Raw genomic sequence first — 17,977 nt, forward strand, 5'->3', positions numbered from 1 at the left:
AACTTACAAATCATTTCTGTATTAAACTGACACTTCCTATGCCCTGAAAGCGCTGGTGAGCTAGCCCACAGGGTACCCCAAAGCGGGATGTTCCCACTACCACTGAATGTGACGCTTCCACGGGTCAGCGGATGGTGATGTGAGCAGGTCGGGGGAACTGGTCACCCTGCTGACCCCCGAAGGGCTTGGTGGTGTTAGCAGTAGCTTTCCAAGCTAAATTTCCCCCAACACTGAAGTATCCTAGTAGCTGGCATTTGGTCGTCTTTGAATTTCCTTCATGCTCAGGAATGGAGCAGACGGAAAGACAGTTCAGCCCGTGGCCATAATAAATTCAGCGGTTTCACCTCCAGTAACAGAGATGATAGAATAATAGCTTTTGCTCTTTGGGTCATATCCCCTTTGTGTGATGCTTTTGCTTTTGTTTTTTAATGGACCCAGTTTTAAACCTGTTTTTTCTTTTTTTTTAAACAGTTCTCGGGAAAATCAGGAGTGCTGTTGGGAGCGCCCAGCTTCTGATGTCGCAGAAATTCCAGCAGTTTTACTGGCTTTGCCAACAGAACATGGTAAGTGGATCCTCAGGTAACCTCGGCCCCTTGTAACCAAGCTGAACGTCCGTTCTTTCTGTGCTCACTGCCTTCCTGCCTGTTAAAAGACCCCTGCACATGTGCAGCCTGGTGAATGAGTAGGGGGACACTCCCAGCTTTGGGAGGGGGGGTGTGATTTAAAAGTGCAGCCAATGCAGAGAGGCCGCGAGGGTATGGGCAGGGGAGGGGCAGGGGTGGGAAGGAGACAGGTGTTTCCCCAGCCGTGAGCGGTGTCCTCTGCCACCCGGCTGTCCCCCAGGGGACCTCAGGAAGGAGGGGAAGCGTAAATCACTGTCACGACGGATGTCACAGTGAGGACGGTGCTAGGAGGTGGCTTGAAGAGAAACATGTAAACAACCACAGTGCAAGAGATTAGGAAGAGATTTTAGAGATAATTTGCGCTTTATATGTTACAGTCAGGAGTGAACAGAAATACCATGGACTAAATTAGGTAATATGGTTGGCATGAAACTTGGTTCTGATCTTCCTGAAAATCAAGGGGACACTCTTACCTATATGTATACTTATATGTATACTATACTATGTATAAATAAATATAAATATATATTGTTATACACACACTTTTCCTTATCTGACTAAAGAAAATATTCACCTGATATTATTTGGAGAAATAACCAAACAGTAATCACATTACTTTACAGGTTCTTTTATTTATAATCCATACACTGACTTCTTTCAGACCAAACATTTTCATTAAAACACAAGTAGGTCTCTGCAAGGTCTTCCATAGCAATGGTTCAAGGTGATTTGATTTTGTTTTGTTCTGTTTTTAAATTTACAAGGAGGCGTGTGGATTTACAGAATGTTCTTCCACATCAAAGGCAGCGTAGCACGTCAGAGTTGCCAATTTATCCCTTTTAATCAGGATCATTAAAAAGTATGTTTTCTCTAATATTTTCCAATTAACCCCATTCAAGTTCATCATGAAATTTAAAGAGTTACCGCCTGGTTGCCTATGACGTGAAGTTATAATCAACATTTAAAAGGGGAAACAGGCAGGTTTAGAGTCCCTGAAAGAAACATACAGCAGTGGAAACATTCAGTTATCATGTTTACTGCGCATGTTCTAGCCTCCTCCGTCGTGTGTATTTAATGATTATCTTTAAGGAATTGATTTAGGCCATTGGAGAGAATGGTCCGTATTCCACCGAGTCTGGTGGGGAGGGTCCCCATCTTCAGGACCCTACACTCAGCAGAGGCACATTATTCAAGCTTATAAAATCTGCATGTCTTCTCTGCCAGAAGCAGCTGATATTACACTTAAAAATTATCCACCCTAATAGTTTTGATCCGTCTTATACATGTCAGATTGCGTTTTGTGTTAACCTTAAAAAGTCTGGCGTGACGGCTTCCTTTTCTTTTGACCTCCGTCTGGATTAGACCAAAAAAGTCTGGAGCATTTGTTGGAGGAGGTCAGGTTGGGGCCCTAAGCAGGCCTGTCAGCAGAAATGCTGAAATGCTGACAGTACGAGCAGGGGCCTTGCTCAGCAAAGCCACACTGCCCACACTTTGCAGCTTTAGGCCGGTGACTAGTTTTCAGTCAAAAAGTGGCCCCAGGAGATACATCAAGAGCCCACCAGCTGTTTAGGATGGACGACACCGGGCAGGACCCGCCCTTGAAGCTGGCGGGTCGATACCGGTACCTCTCGGGCCAGCGGCTCAGCACCCCAGAGCAGGGAAAAATGGAGTCACGCTCAGACCGGCCGGTCTAACAGTGCACTTGAACACGACCCACGGTCTCTTCTCAGCCCTTCTCAGGACACACAGCTCCCAGAGAATGTTCCGGAACATGGAGCCTCAGAGCCCACGTCCCACCTGGATCCCACGGCCTGCGGTTAGCAAGGACGGATGGCTCTGTACACGTTGCTGGGGGAGGGGTCCGGCCTGGCTCACCACTGACATGAAAAAATGAGGTTTACAAGCAGATCGGGCGTCTGAATGTCCAGTGGACGCGGATGCAGCCATCTCCTGCACAAAGCCAGACCCTGGCCGTGCCCAGTTCCACCGACGCCACGGCCTCTGCTCCCTGGGAGACCAGAGGACAAAGGTTTCGCCGGCCCAGCGGGGAGGGCAGGTGACCACAGAGTCCACTCTCGGGCGACATGAGCCTCAGCACAGCCGTGGGGCAGGACCAGGGCCCGAAGTCCCAGCTGGGGACCCGTTCCATCCCTCGGACACGTTCAGGCCCCGTCACGCCTGCACCTGCGGGAGAGGACGTTGTACTTGTGTCATCTTCCAGAAGAGCAGCTGAGGACCCGCCTTTGGGGGGAGGAGTCCCCCCCCCCCCAGCCCTGACTGTCCAGGGAGCCCCCGTGCGTCCCCGTCACCTGCAGAACACGTCCCCGGAGGCAAGACCTTCGCTCTGCTTTTCTTCACAAGCAGTGGCTGAGCTCAGACAGGCAAGTACATGACAACCCAGGCGACTGGATGAACCTTCCTGCCCCTGCCCCTGAGCCTGCACCTGACCTTGCACCTGAACCTGCACCTGACCCTGCACCTGAACCTGAACCTTCCCCTGACCCTGACCCTGCACCTGACCTTGCCCCTGCCCGTGAACCCGCCCCTGACCCTGACCCTGCACCTGCCCCTGCCCCTGCCCCTGAACCTGAACCTGTCCCTGACCCTGCCCCTGACCCTGCACCTGCCCCTGACACTGCACCTGACCCTGCATCTGCCCACTGCGCTCCTCGATCCACATGCCCAGGTCGCCTCCTGGTGGCTCAATGGAGAACGGGCTTCAAACCGCAGACAATGGCCCCGGGTTGCAACTTTCACTCCAGTCGGAGGAGGAGAAAATGAAGGAATTTTGTGCAAGTCGTTTGGACAGTGGTTCTTACCTTCTGCCCTCAGGTCAGCACAGCTGCCATCTGGCTGCATCGGCAGAACGGATGGGGCTCAAAGGGTGACCTTGTGGATGTGGATGTGGAACCAGGACTGAATGTCTGTGTCCCCCAACATTCACATGATGAGGTCATGAGGGTGGGGCCCCCATGCTGGGATCAGTGCCTTCATAACAGAGACCCCAGAGAGCCCCCAGCCCTTCCTCCACGTGAGGACACAAGAGAGAAGACGCCGTATGTGAACCAGGAAGGGGGTCCTCACCCGACACAGGATCTGCCAGCACCTTGACCTTGGACGTCCAGCCTCCAGCACTGGAAGAAGTAGACTGTGCTGTTCATAAGCCCCCAGTCTGTGGTTTTCTTGTTCTCTCAGCCCAGATGGACTAACACAAAGGTTAAAGGAAGTTTAAACCCAACCAAATAGACGTTCTTGATGTGCTTCATGGGAAGGACTTATGGACAAGCCGGAAATGGCACATTTTAAGCAAATTCAGATAAATGTTTACCTATCAGAAATTTCTCTGTCTGTTTAACCTGAGATAGCCCCACACTGAATCAAGGGAACCACACCCAGAAAAATCCACACCCTTAACCTGAGGGTGGCAAACTCAGGTGCCTGCAGGCAGGTCACGCAGCCCGGGGAACTCGGGGCTTCGGTCACCAGCCAGCGCTGGGTGCCGGGGGCGTGGCCAGGCCGCTGGCCCTCTGCTCTTGTGGAGTCACCAGCTTTAAGTAGAGAAAACTCATTGAAACTACACATACATCAGGCGCCATGTGCAGAAGCAAACCCACACGTGCGCCCTTGGCTGCCCGTGTGCCGCTCCGTGGTATCACCTGCACCCTCCAAGGGCGGGGACCTGTCCCCGAGACAGTTCTGTCCCTTCAGGAGATCAACGTGCCTGCCCTCCCTCCGCGTGGGAGCGACGAAATATACATGGTACATTTGTAGGGCGTCCCTGACCTTCAGAAGCAGGGCTGAGACCGCTCAGAGAACAAACAGAAACGGCCGTGGCTCCAGGCCCATCTCCCCAGCGCCCATGACCACCAGCACCACTGCAGACCCTCCCCGGGCACCAGCTTCCCAGGAACCCCACAGGCGACCAGAACCATGGGGCCTGCTGCCGCACCAACTGTCAAGCGGCTGGAGACTTAACATGTGCCGCCATCCCCAGGTTCCAAGAAAGCGTTTTCAAAATGAAACAGCGAAGGAATGTAACTACACGTGTATTCTTCAGTAGACTTTATTTTTCTTCTTCCCATTTCCTCCAGTTGTGTTGTGATATAATTAACATACAGCACTGAATAAATGTAAGGGGTACCACATAATGATGTGACTTACATACATCATGAAATAATTATCACTATAAGCTTAGTGAACATCCATCATCTCCTATGGGTACAAAGGTAAAGAAATAGAAAAAATATATTTTTCCTTGCGATGAGAACTTCTAGGATTTAGTGTCTTAACAGCTTACCTGTGTAACACACACCAGTGTTGGTGGTATTTATCATGTTGGGTGTCGCATCCCTAGCACCTGTTTATCCTGTAACTGGAGGTTTGTACCTTTTGACCCCCTTCCGCCACTCCCCACCCCATCTCCAGTAACCACAAGTCTCATCTCTTTTTCTAAGAGTTTGTTTCTTTGTTTGTTTGTTTTTGAAATACAACTGACCTACAACACTGTTAGTTCCTGTTACACAACATAGTGATTTGATGTTTCAAGCTGATCACCACAGTAAGTCTAGTTACGATATGTCACCACACAAAGGTATTACATAATTATTGACTATATTCCCCACACTGTACACTTCATTTATTTTGCAACTGGAAGCCTGTAGCCCTTAATCTCCCTCACCTATTTCTCTCTTCCCCCCACCCCCTTCCCTCTGCAACCAGCCGTTTCTTCTCTGTATCTATGACTCTATTTCACTCATTTTGATTTTTGTTCACTCATTTTGATTTTTAGATTCCACGTATCAGTTAAATCATACAGTATCTTTCTTTTTCTGTCTGACTTACATGTTGTTTCAAATGGCAAGATTTCATTCTTTTTTATAGCTGAGTAGTATTCCACTGTGTATATATATATATATATATATATATATCTTCTTTATCCATTCACCTGTTGATGGACATTTAGGTTGTTTCCACGTCTTGGCTATCGTATTGATAAATAATGCTGCTATGAACGTTGGGGTGCATATATCTTTTTGAATTAGTGTTCTTGTTTTCTTCACATAATACCCAGACGTGGAACTGCTGGATTGTGTGCTAGTTCTATTTTTAATTTTTTGAGGAAACTCCATACTGTTTTCCATCACGGCTGCACAAATTTACATTTCCACCAGCGGTGCACGAGGGTTTCCTTTTCTCCACGTCCTCACTAACCTTGTTATCTCTTGTCTTTTCGTTGGTAGCCATTCTGACAGGTGTGAGGTGACATCTCATTACGGTTTCAGTTTGCATTTCCCTGATGATTAGTGATGTTGGGCATCTTTTCATGCACCTGTTGGCCATCTGTATGTCTTCCTTGGAAGACAGATCCTCTGTCCATTTTCTTAATCAGGTTAATAGACTTTATTTTTTAGAGCAGTTTTAGGTTCACAACAGAATTGAGTGAAAATACAGAAAAATACAGAGAAAAATCCCATACACCCCCCTGCCCACACACACCGCAGCTTCCCCACCATCAGCACCCCCACCAGGTGGTACTTTATTACAACTGATGGACCTCCAGTGACACGTCACCACCCAGAGTCCGTGGTTCTCATCAGGGCTCACTCTCGGTGTTGGACATTCTACGGGTTTGGACGAAGTGATCATGACACTATCCACCATTACAGCACCCCACAGAGTAGGTTCACTGCCCTAAAAATCCGCGGTGCTCTGCCTGTTCTCCCCTCCTCCCCTCAACCCCCATGGCCACTGGTCTTGTACTATCTCCATAGTTTTTTTTGCCTTTTCCAGCAGGTCCTAGAGTTGGAATCATACAGAATGTAGCCTTTTCAGACTTTTTAACTGTCAGCAAATACTTAAGGGAACTGTTCCTGAATCCTCGTGGGCCCTCGGGAATATCCGCACCCGATTCTGAACTCATGGGGCTTCTCCCTAACCCGCTTCCTTGGGAAGAGCAGCCCCGCCCCTGCCCCCCGAGGTCTCGGCAGCTCTAACTGCGCGTGTGTGTCGGCAGGACCCCAGCGCCATGCCCAGGCCCACCTCGCAGGACCTGGCCGGGTACTGGGACATGCTGCAGCTGTCCGTCCAGGACGTCAGCATGAAGTTCGACGAGCTGCACCAGCTGAAGCTCAGCGACTGGAAAGAGGTGGCGTCCCCGGAGAGGAAGGTAACCCCCCACCTGCCACTGCCACCTCCCGGCGTCCAGGCCTCCTGCTCCAAATGCCACGTTATTATGTGTGTCTTGGTCTTTGATTAACAGTACGGGATCCGATTTTCAGGGATAAACCCATGTGTGTGTGATCGGGGTGGAGCTAAAGTCGTCAGCATGCGTAGTGAGTCCCTTTCTTGCTGACAATTCCCGGAAGACACCAACAAAAATCACGTTGTCTGCCGCAGTCTGGTTTCCGGTAGGGTCTGTCCTCTGCGTTATCGCCGTCAAACCTCTGTTTGTACTGTACTGAGATGGTTTCCCACCGGGGAAGTTTCAGTTCAGTTACAATGCCTCCTGTGGAGATAACTTTCCAGTTGCGCATCTGCAGTTGAAGACAAGGAACACTTTAAACTTGCCTGAACAATTTGAGGATGTAAACTTCCTGGCCCTGAAATAGGCGGAAAATGTCCATTAAGTTTGAACCTATGGTTTCACCTCTTCCCTTTAGAGATCATCTTTACTGGGGCTAATAGATAAGTGTGAATTAGCTATAAAGACATTGACTTCCTAACACATTTTAGAGAAGTTCTACATAATCATAATCTGATTTTTCTGGACAGACATTATCAATTAAAATGATAAAGAAAATTAATCCAACATACTTTGGGACAGTGGTGCTTAATATGTAGTTCAGGGTGTATATCTAGATAGTTAGAATGAAAGAATCATCATCGTCATCCATTTTCCCAGAAACGTGCTGCCCACCATCGTTGTGGGGCTCCAGGCTGGAGGCCATCGCTCCATTGCGGGCGGCTGACAAAGTCCTCACCGCAGATAACGGGGCCGAGGGGCCTGCCAACCACCAGGTTGTACATAAGCAAGTCCAGGAAATCTATGGTTTGGTTTTGAAGTGAAGGAAATCATAAGTAATGATTCCAAATAAAAAAGTTCTTCGAAGAAATCACTAAAAATACAACTTATTAAACTAGTCTGATGATGTGCAAAAATCCTCCCTATTTTTCATTCTCCGGTAATTGACAGCTAATATAATCCCTTCCACCTCAACTGTACACAGAGAGTAGCCCTCAAAATGAACACGGTTCCTGCTGAGGGTACAGCACCCCGTCCAGAAGGCGAGCAGCCCTTGAGCACGGCCAAGGCTCCGTGTCCTGCACTCGGGACACAAGTCCTGACCCTCTGCCTCATAGATCTGCTCGGCCACCTGCCCCCCACCCCTTCCACTGCAGGACGCCTGTAAGCCTCTTGAAAACGGAGACTCACAAGAATGGTTGATTTCTTACAGTCCCATCTTTCAGAGGCTGCGAAAGGAGAGGAGAGAGATAGATAATCACAGTCAAGCACTTAAGGCAGGAGTTAAATTTTGAAATAGCTGGAAGTCTTCACAAATTAATTACCCCTGATTGTACCCCTGCCAAAAAAGCCAGGAGGGACGTTGCTTCTGGTCCAAGTCATTTTAAAATAAGTCATGGGAACAAAGTTTCAGACACCAAAACGATCTTCCTGCCAAAACCAGCAGCACACAACATCAGGATTCTGCCATGTGTTCACCTGAACCTGTGCTAGTGTCCAAGCCCGGGCCCATCTGGTGCCCTTCGGATTCTTTTGGAGGCTGGAGGGAAAGAGACAGAGGAGTGGGTGCCCCCCTCAACAACTATCTTCTCAGAAAAGGCAGCTTCTGGGCCCCGTATGTAACACCCCCTTTCCTGACAAGGATACTGGTTACTGAGTTCCCGCCCTCCATCCACTGGGAAGGTCCAGCCTTGTTAGCGAGGGGCCACAGCAAATAGAGAACACAGTGTGGGACACAGACCTTCCCCCAGGACCCTTGCAAGCATTGTGTGTTGCTTTGCTGCAGAATTGTGCCATTTCTCTTTCTGGAAGAGGCATACACGTATCTTGGGGTGACTTGTTTGAGAACACGAGCTAAGGGTCAGAAATAGTTAATTTGCATCCTTTTACCAAGTAAGCGGAACATCATATGTAGTTCATGTCAAAGGGCTTAAGGCCCATAGTAGAGAATGTGGGCATCGGTTCCCTGGGACACCCTGCGAGAAGGTTTCCATGTCCTTGGACCTTGGAGTCTTGTTGAAAAGACTGTCGCGTAGGACAGGGCTGTCAAGCGGCATCCTCCGAGACCCCTGGGAAACTCAAGAACTGTGAGCGCTTGCCAAGTGTTCACCCAGCAACAGGGTCAAAATAACTTTAAGACTAGGGCGGCGTCCCACGCGCAAGTGCAGGATGGATGTCCTCGTGTGTAAACACTTCCCCCGGGGGATCTGGGGGCAGGCGCAGCAGGCCCACCCCGGGCAGGGTCACGCCGGCATCGGGTGGGCGCGGGGCTGTGAGCGGGGGGGACGGCCGGGCTCCTCTGACTCCCCCAATTTTGACTTGTGATGCTTTTCAGGAGGAAAGAAAGGTCCCCCCTCCAATACCAAAGAAGCCCCCCAAAGGGAAACTTACCATCACCAGAGAGAAGTCTCTGGACCTGCCGGACAGACAGCGCCAGGAGGCCCGGAGGCGTCTGGCGGCGGCCAAGAGGGCAGCGTCCTTCCGCCAGAGCTCGGCCAGCGAGCGGGCCGACAGCATCGAGATCTACATCCCCGAGGCCCAGACCCGGCTCTAGGGCTCCGGGCCCGCCCCTCCCGCCCCTTCTCCCCATCACCCGTGCCATGCATCACATCCCTGGTCACTCCTGTGTCACTCCTCCAGCGAGCTCGCCCCAGCTGTTGTGTTTGTGCCATAAACACCCTGGAACACCCTGACGTCCACGGTTTGCGAGCTCACGGCCACGACGACTTCTCCCCGGATGGCCTGGCTTCCCGTCAGCAGGGACGGAGAGGCACGGGGACACCTGACCTGCCCACTCTGCTCTCAGAGGGGACGCGGGACACCTGACCTGCCCACTCTGCTCTCAGAGGGGACGCGGGACACCTGACCTGCCCACTCTGTTCTCAGAGGGGGACGCGGGACACCTGACCTGCCCACTCTGCTCTCAGAGGGGACGCGGGACACCTGACCTGCCCACTCTGTTCTCAGAGGGGGACGCGGGACACCTGACCTGCCCACTCTGTTCTCAGAGGGGGACGCGGGACACCTGACCTGCCCACTCTGTTCTCAGAGGGGGACGCGGGACACCTGACCTGCCCACTCTGCTCTCAGAGGGGGACGCGGGACACCTCTCGAGATGGAACCCAGTTCACACCTTGTTATTTATATTTTTATAAATTGTGTGATATTAGAGGCAAGAATAACAAAAAAACTATGAATGGGTGCATCTCACCACTCACTCGAGGCATTAGACACCCAAGAGGAAGGTGCTACAGCTTGAGTGCAGGAAAGAAAGACCCCACCCATGGCCTGGGGTCACCGTGCCCTGAACCCAGCTGACCCCTCACGTGGTTCTCTGTGCCAAGTCTATGGTGATGAGAAGTCATCTCTCCAGCCACCAAGCTCCCCGCCATGTGCTTCTCCAGAAACCTAGGGGGTGAGAAGTCTGCCCTCCGCCACAGATATTCAGCGCAGCATCTACAAAATCAGAAAGTCAGCTGAATGTTCATTCACCCAGGGAGAGACAGATGGAAACAGAGCAGAGTCTTAAGAAAGGCTGGCACTTCTGTAGCAGGAGTAGAAAGGGCAAAGAGTTGTCCTCACTCAGATAAAAGAGTCATTTATTTTTTATTCCTTTGTAACTTAAAATGTCACACATGGTTCTGTCTTTAAGTTTCACCCTTTATGCACCATGTGATTTTTTTTTTTTATAGATGTATATATATTCTCAAATGCTCTGTCAGTTGACCTTCCAGGGTATCCTTAAAAAACAAAACAAAACAAAAAAAAGTTTGCTTGTTTAAAATGACAGTTGTGATGTTGTAAAAAGTTTAAGAAACATGAATGTAAGTGGTAAGTATCTCTCAGTTTAAATGGTAAAGAAGAAACGTAGTTTACATTTGTATTTTTCCAGAATTCTCTTGTCCTATGCAGTATGGCTAAAGTCAAGAATATATTTCTTGCCTGTTTCAGACAAAAAGAAAAAGGGCACATTGTGATTTCCAGCTGTGGACTTCAGCAAAAGTCCTTCGTTTTCGTGGTTCTGATTGGCACCAGAGAAAAATAGGAAGGTCTCTAACGGAAGGTTTCCCATTCGTCTCATGAAATTTAGATGCCGTGACCGTTGTTCCAATCCGACGGTGTGTGTGTCTGTTCAGACATCACTTCAGAGGAAGCGCCTGTGGATTTATCCATTTGACCCCATACTAGAGTCCTCGCTGTGACTCCAGGTAAAAGCAGGTGACGCGGCGTTTCCGCCCGAACGCCGGGTCCCCTGCGGCCCCAGGGGTGCTGTGCCCCCAGCCCAGCAGCACAGACCCTGCCCCATAGCACTTTGTTTTCTTACCTTGACTCGCACTTTAAGACGCACCCAGCTCTCCCCGCAGCCTGATAATGTATGAGAGCCTTCGGTGAGGTCCTCACACAGCTGGGGCGCACCTTAACGCCTGTAGCTTTTCTTTTTTCCTCATATTCTACATTTCACGAAGCATGGGGTTCGTAGGAGCACAGATGATATTAAAGCATGTTTAGCTTCAAAGTTTTACTTTTTTAAAGCTGAGTAGTTAAGAATTCCCTGTAAGGACAAAACCCTGTAAATGGAACCTCATATCTGGTATATATTTTACCAAACAGCCTTAAAATATATTTGGAAGCAAAAATCAGTACGAATGTATATCCTTGAAAAATGCAAAAAAAAAAAAAAATTCCCTGAAATATTCTTCTATAAATGAATCCTATTTCCCCCAGAGTATTCTAAACATTTTTTTCTACCTAAATAAATACCTAAATCCTGAGTAGTATACAATACTGATGCTTCTTCCTATATTCAGTATACTATGTTAAAGACAAATGTATTTGCAAGCATTGGCATTTTAGACTTTAAACATGATGTATTATTAAGACAAACAGTTCTTTAGGAATAACCACAGAAAACTCGGTGTGTACTCCTTCACGTGGGGAAATGTAAACTGCATACGTGCTTGCCAACCTACTCACGTGTGCCTCACCTGGAAGCTGATGGGTGTTATCTCATTTCCTTGAACTTGTACAAAATATATACCAACAAGTTATAAAATTAGACAATAATGATTTTAGATCCCAGATTCCCTGATCCTGACTTAAACCAAAGTACTCACTGGATTTGGATTAATTTTCTTTATGTTTTGTAGACTCATTTTTATCTTAAAATCCCCCAAAGTCTTGGCCTAAACCATCCCTTGGTTAGCAAATTCACCTACAACTAAATTTGACATCAGTTGTTGATGTGAAGTGGGGAACGTGTACGAACCCCTGTTTGGTCCACGTTGTTCCAAAGAAGGTCGTGTGACGGGGGGCAGGGGGGATGCTTGCGGCTGGGTCTGATGAAATGGTACCCGTTTGTGTGACATGACCAAGTGCAATATATCCGTTCTCATGGTGACATCCCATCATGAAATGCAGACGATAAGCCATGTTTACACATTGTACATGTAAAGAAAAATAAAACTGTTTATAATACTTGTGTTAGTCCATCACACTAACTTATTGCAGTCACTTCTACAGACACAGAACTATCCTGTGATCGTTTCACCACGTCGTGGATATAATTTTACTAAAAGATTATATGTAAATTTGAGAATATGGTTGAAAATGATAATACACGATGTTCTAGGAACATTATGATGGAAAGTGCCGTGTTCTCTGTGATCACAGACTTGTATTCCCTGAAGATACAGCCCATAACCGTTATAACCCAGGTACCCCTTTAGAAATCATTTTCCTCACAGCCAACAAGTTGATGTTGCCATGCTGAAGGCCCTACTTAACTTTCCAAATCAGAACACAAGTATGATAAACAGGGTCCTAAAGTTTAACAAAACCCAAACAAGGCAAATATCACTTGTTCACAAGTGCGCTTTCGATGTAATTCATCTCATACATCTTCATTTGTTATTGTTGTCTTTAACTTAAAAGTAGTTGTTCTCAGTGACCATCATTACCATTTTTTTCTCAGCAAATTTATAGAACCATCCTAGAATGGGGTATGAAGAATCGAACTGTTGTATGATACCAAAAAATTACATTTTTGTTTAAAAGGAAATGTTGTTGATGTTTGCACCTCAAGATCGATACTAAAGACTTCCAGCAGTAAATAGAAAAGTGTATTAGTAAAAATAACAGATTACATTTAAGATTCCCTCTTTAAAAAAAAATAACCAGCAAGTCAGTGACCCTAAAAGTAGAGGGACTCTCCCTGCTAGATCCTGTAGAAGTGGCCAAATTTATGACCAGAAGACAACACGATTCCAGAGCCCACAGATGCATGGGGTTTGAACATTTCTTTTGGGGTCTGTGCTCTCGTTTGCCTTTCCCAATACCATGTGGAGCAACCACTGTATCCACTTTAGTTCAAAGATCCCGCGTTGCATATTCACTCAAATCCACGGCCCGATCCAGGATGGACTCTGGAAAGAAAAGTCATGTTGCAGACATTTGGTCCAAGTGCCTGGAGTGACTCTGAATGTGGGCTCTTCAAAGCAGCTGCCTGCTTTGGGCCAAAGCTTTCAGTGGCGAGTAGGGAGCGGAAGAAAGGAGGAACGGTCCTCATCAGAAAGCCTTTTCCCATCGGCAGTAACTGGGTCAAATCGGACAGACCTCGAGTGCCCTGAGGATCTGGAGGCCACTGGGGCATCTCAAGGGAGACGTGGCCAAGGCTTGAGCTGCTTTTTGCTGGCAGAGCCATCAGCCTGGTTCAGGGTTCTGTCGGGTTCCCAGAAGGTCCCACGTGCCTCATCTGGAATCAGCTTGGGAACGTGTGGGCCCCCGGGCTGGCCAGAGTCACCAGCACCTGGTCCAGGGGAGTGGAGGCCTCCAAGAACTTTGGCCAGTGAGGCAGGGACGTGCCCACCTCGGGTGGAGAAGGGCAGCCCCAACGGTTCAGCCTGGGGAGGGCACCTGGATGCCACACCTCCCCGCCTTTCTGAAAAGTGGGACATTCCTGTCACGTCTCCCAGCAATGGGCCAAATGGCTCCACCCCACGTCTTTGACCTGTGCACGTTTCCCAGGCACCTCCTTTCTTCTCAAAGCCTGAACCGCCAATTTTTTTTTTCTTTTTATTGCAAATTTAACATACTAATCAGGTAGTTGAAGACAGTGGTTTTCAAACACTAGCCCCTGAGGTTCTCCTTTGTTTTTATCTGCATACTTGTTTACACTTGTTTGAAAGTTTTGGTTGAATACAGGGTTCCAAAATTTGAAAATGAAATAGAAAACCTCAAGCGTAAGCAACCAAGACTGTAGCAACTGCTGGTTAGTAGGTACGTTTCGCCACCAGGCTGGAGCCATGGAAGTGGCTTCATCAGCACCCCCTGCACCATTTGTCGTAAAGCTCACGGCATCAGGTCACATCAGAGCCCTGTGCCTTCACAGCAAGAGCTCCACCTGGTCCCTTGACTAAGTTGATAGTTGTAGTAAGTGTGGGCAGTGGACACGATGCTGGGAAAGGTGCCCTTTTACAGTTTAAGGAAACGCCCTTTAGCACAGAGTGGCTGCAGAGGGTTCTGGAGTCGAATGAGAAGCCCAGCTTCTGTTCCTGTATCAGCCGCCACTTCTCTTGACTCCGCGTCTCAGTTTTCTCCCATCCCCGTCGCCTTCACAGACATTTTGTGAAGACTGATGACATTCACGTCCTCTGAGCTCCTTGGAATCAGGCGTGAAAGTGTCCGTTCTTGATAAAGCTGATACCCACGGCCCCCTCCTGTGTGGCAGATGCTTGCGGAGGTCAAGTCACATCCTGAGCATCTCAGACATGATCAGGACCCCCAAACGCAGCGGGCCCCTCCTGAGAAGGCGGTCTGGGCTCGGCAGGAGGCTGCCAGGAGCTCCGTGAAGGCTTGGAAGTGGACAACTACCGGGGGCCTTTCTCCATTTCTTCTGGCTTTGATGGCAAGCGCTTCTAGATGCTTCCACGAACAAGGGTCAGGCACCACCCAGAATGAGGCGATGTTTTCACCACTGCTTAAGCACAGCTTCATCTTAGATGAAATGACGAGCTCTTAAGTGAAACGTGAACGTGAGAAAGAAAAAATAATTTGGAAGCAGAAAGCTGAGCATGTGGGACAGTGCCAAGGACGGAATCAGACATACTGACCAAAATCGCTGAAGGTTTGTGAAGCCGGCCCCTCTGGCCTGGCTTTTTATAATGACCCCGTTTCACACCTCAGAGAACACGAAATTCTCCGTGGGAACGCTCCGAGGAAACTCCATCTCTTCATCCTTGCAACATCGAGAAAGCCACATAATTTCCTGAATTGCTGTCCTAACCCTGGCATTTTGATCCAGCATTTAAAGAAATTATTTCAAGTTTCAATCTCAACTCTTGACAGATGACTTCTTTGCAGAGGAAATGTTAGTTACCTATGACAACACTACTTTTTAAAAGATTTTGTATATACACACACACACAGGTAACAGGGGTTTACCTCCCTACTTTCTTAGATTTTATGTGACTCTTCATCATGGGTGCTTATTCTGAACCTGAAAGCCTCGGGAACGCAAGCGTTCACGTCCTCAGTGGAGGAGACACGACGGTGAAAGGAAAGGTCTCTGCCAGATTTGTGTACACATTTCTGGCTTTCAAGCAGACCAGGGAGAGGATGTCGGTTCGTGCTGGCGAACAGGCAAGAAGGGAGCTCCAAGGCCGTCTGTGGTACCTCACAGGTGCCATTCGCCCGCTCTTTGATTGACACCCCCTGCCCACCTCACCCCGCCACGGCCCAGCCCATCGCTTGACTACGATCACATCACTTAAAGGGCTCAGTACGTCTCTCTCCCTCCACTTTATAACTGGTTTGCTGAATTCAAACAGTTTCCCCTCGCCGGTAGTGAATCCTAGGCTACTTTTGAACTCTTATTTCCAAATGCTGTCACTTTCCTCCCGTGCGGGTCCTCCCCACCCGGAGAGCGGTCCACACACCCACCCCCCAAGTCACATGCCAAAATACCCAGGTGTGGCCTAAGGACTAAAGGAAATGCCTCCTACAGAAATTCAAGGAATGTTAGAACCAGGAAACTAGCTGTTTAGTTAACGTTTTTAAAAAAAACAAAAAAAAGTATATAAATATATATATAAATATATATACATATGAAATCACATCAACAATGAGGATGAACAGAGAGTGCCAAAAAGTCAACATCTGTACAAAGTTACTCTTCACTGGAATTAAACTATTTTATGGAATTCTCTTTCTCATGCTTTTCTGGTTCTTTTGATAAATCCTACTTCCTAGCATGCAGGGTGCCTACGCAGAATGTACAGGACGCGGTCCACACCACACTTTCTTTCTTCTTGTCAATAACTTCTTATCAGAATGTTGGTCCTTACTTTAAGGCGCTGAAGGATTGTGTCATTTGGGTTCTTCTTCCTCCTGACTTTTTTTCACTCTCCGCTGATTATAAGAAAAACGCGCTCACCTTTTCTCCTAGGATAATGCCTCTCTCATCTGATTTCTGTATTGCTGATGTTCACCTCCTGTAAATAGTTCTGCAATTAAATTTTTTGAGAAAAGTAATGTCTGCTTGTTACTGGAGTGAATTCTCGTGTGATTTTAAACTCAGAATAATTATATAGACCAAAGAGTTTTATCCGGAGAACTGCACCCTTCCCCCAGTACATACTTCCTTGTTGAAATAGCCTCACCTCCTCTACCTGCTAAAAAGAAATGGACATTTATTAAGGCGACAGGTTTCCTACGCATGCAAAAATGGCACGGATGAAAATGAGCTTAAAACTAGTAAGTACGACGGCAGCTAGTTAATGCTTGTTGTAGATTCGCTTGCGTTGCAGGACAAGAGGCGTGTCAGGGCACGTGTGGGGTCTGCCGCTCAGGCTCAGGGGGCGGGGGATGCTGTGTCCGCGGAACCCGCAGGCCGCCTCGGGGAACAGCCCCCCGGGTGGGCGCGGCCTGGGCGCCGCTCTGCCTCGGCAGCTCTTCTCCCATCAGCGTGATCGACGGCACCTGTGCTTCCTCCTCCTGCCTGTTGCCAATTAGTCTCGCTGCCTGCTGGGAATCTCTGCTTCCCCGTGGCTTCCCCCGCCTCCCGGCCTCTGGCCCCTTGGCTTTTGCAGGAGGTCAGTGCAGGCGGCTCCCGCTTTGAGCCTCTCCCTGCAGCACCCCCCACCAGGAAGCATGGACAGTCTTGGGGGGGCACCCAGGCTCCTCAGCACCTGCCCCATGTTCACCCCGGACTGGCTTCCCGCCTCTTTCCAAACTGCTTTCTGCCTTCCACCCGCTCCGGCCTCGCCGAGGTTTTAAGGTAAGTTGATGGCGGCGGCAAGATGGAGAAAAAAAGTCTCTAGTGACCGTCGGGACGGGTGAGACTGTGGTCTGGTTTCCCTCGGTGACTTGTGTGCCGTCCGTTGAGAATTGCCGAGGCTCGTGAGTTCCGCGGAAGGACTGTTCGGGAAACTGAACCCGTTTACGAATCCTTTCCGTTCAACTCGCCTGAGAACAATCATGATTTATAAGTTTTCAGTTAAGAGAAACCATTTCTGAATAACTGAGAGCACGTACCTAATATTTTAGCCTTCACTCACCCTATACTTCTTTCTTTTTTTTTTTTTTTACTACTTTCTATTGCAGTATAGTTGATTTACAATGTTGTGTTAGTGTCGGGTGTACAGCAAAGTGAATCAGTTATACATACACATATATCTACTCTTTTTTAGATTCTTTTCCCATATAGGCCATTACAGAGTATTGAGAAGAGTTCCCTGTGCTACACAGTAGGTCCTTATTAGTTATTTATTTTATATATCGTAGTGTGTAGATGTCAATCCCAATTTCCCAATTTATCCCTCCCCTCCCCTTACACCCTGGTAACGATAAGTTTGTTTTCTACGTCTGTGACTCTATTTCTGTTTTGTAAATAGGTTCATTTGTACCATTTTTTTAGATTCCACATATAAGCGATAACATATATTTGTCTTTCTCTGCCTGACTTACTTCACTCAGTATGACAATCTCTAGGTCCATCAATGTTACTGCAAATGGCATTATTTCATTATTTTTATGGCAGAGTAATATTCCATTGTATATATGTGGTACATCTTCTTTATCCATTCCTCTGTCGATGGACATTTAGGTTGCTTGCATG

General features: G+C 48.2%; 1 protein-coding gene across 12 annotated transcripts in view; it reads left to right on the forward strand.

The window, feature by feature from the left end:
* The window catches only part of DLGAP2 (DLG associated protein 2), a 729,374-nt gene extending 712,982 nt beyond the window's left edge, over window positions 1–16,392 (forward strand). For 11 of the 12 annotated variants that reach the window (XM_082375176.1, XM_082375174.1, XM_082375178.1 and 8 more), the window contains 3 exons: window positions 472–563; window positions 6,637–6,789; window positions 9,200–16,392. In XM_082375176.1, the coding sequence (XP_082231302.1) occupies window positions 472–563; window positions 6,637–6,789; window positions 9,200–9,418 (464 nt within the window). In that variant the 3' untranslated portion in view covers window positions 9,419–16,392. Of the gene's footprint in view, window positions 1–471; window positions 564–2,353; window positions 3,094–6,636; window positions 6,790–9,199 lie in introns of those variants that run through there. The other variant, XM_082375180.1, reaches the window with a different exon arrangement.
* The last annotated feature ends 1,585 nt before the right edge of the window (window positions 16,393–17,977 follow it).

Source organism: Balaenoptera borealis (genome assembly GCF_965194805.1).
Source record: "Balaenoptera borealis genome assembly, chromosome: 21".
Classification (NCBI taxonomy): domain Eukaryota; kingdom Metazoa; phylum Chordata; class Mammalia; order Artiodactyla; family Balaenopteridae; genus Balaenoptera; species Balaenoptera borealis.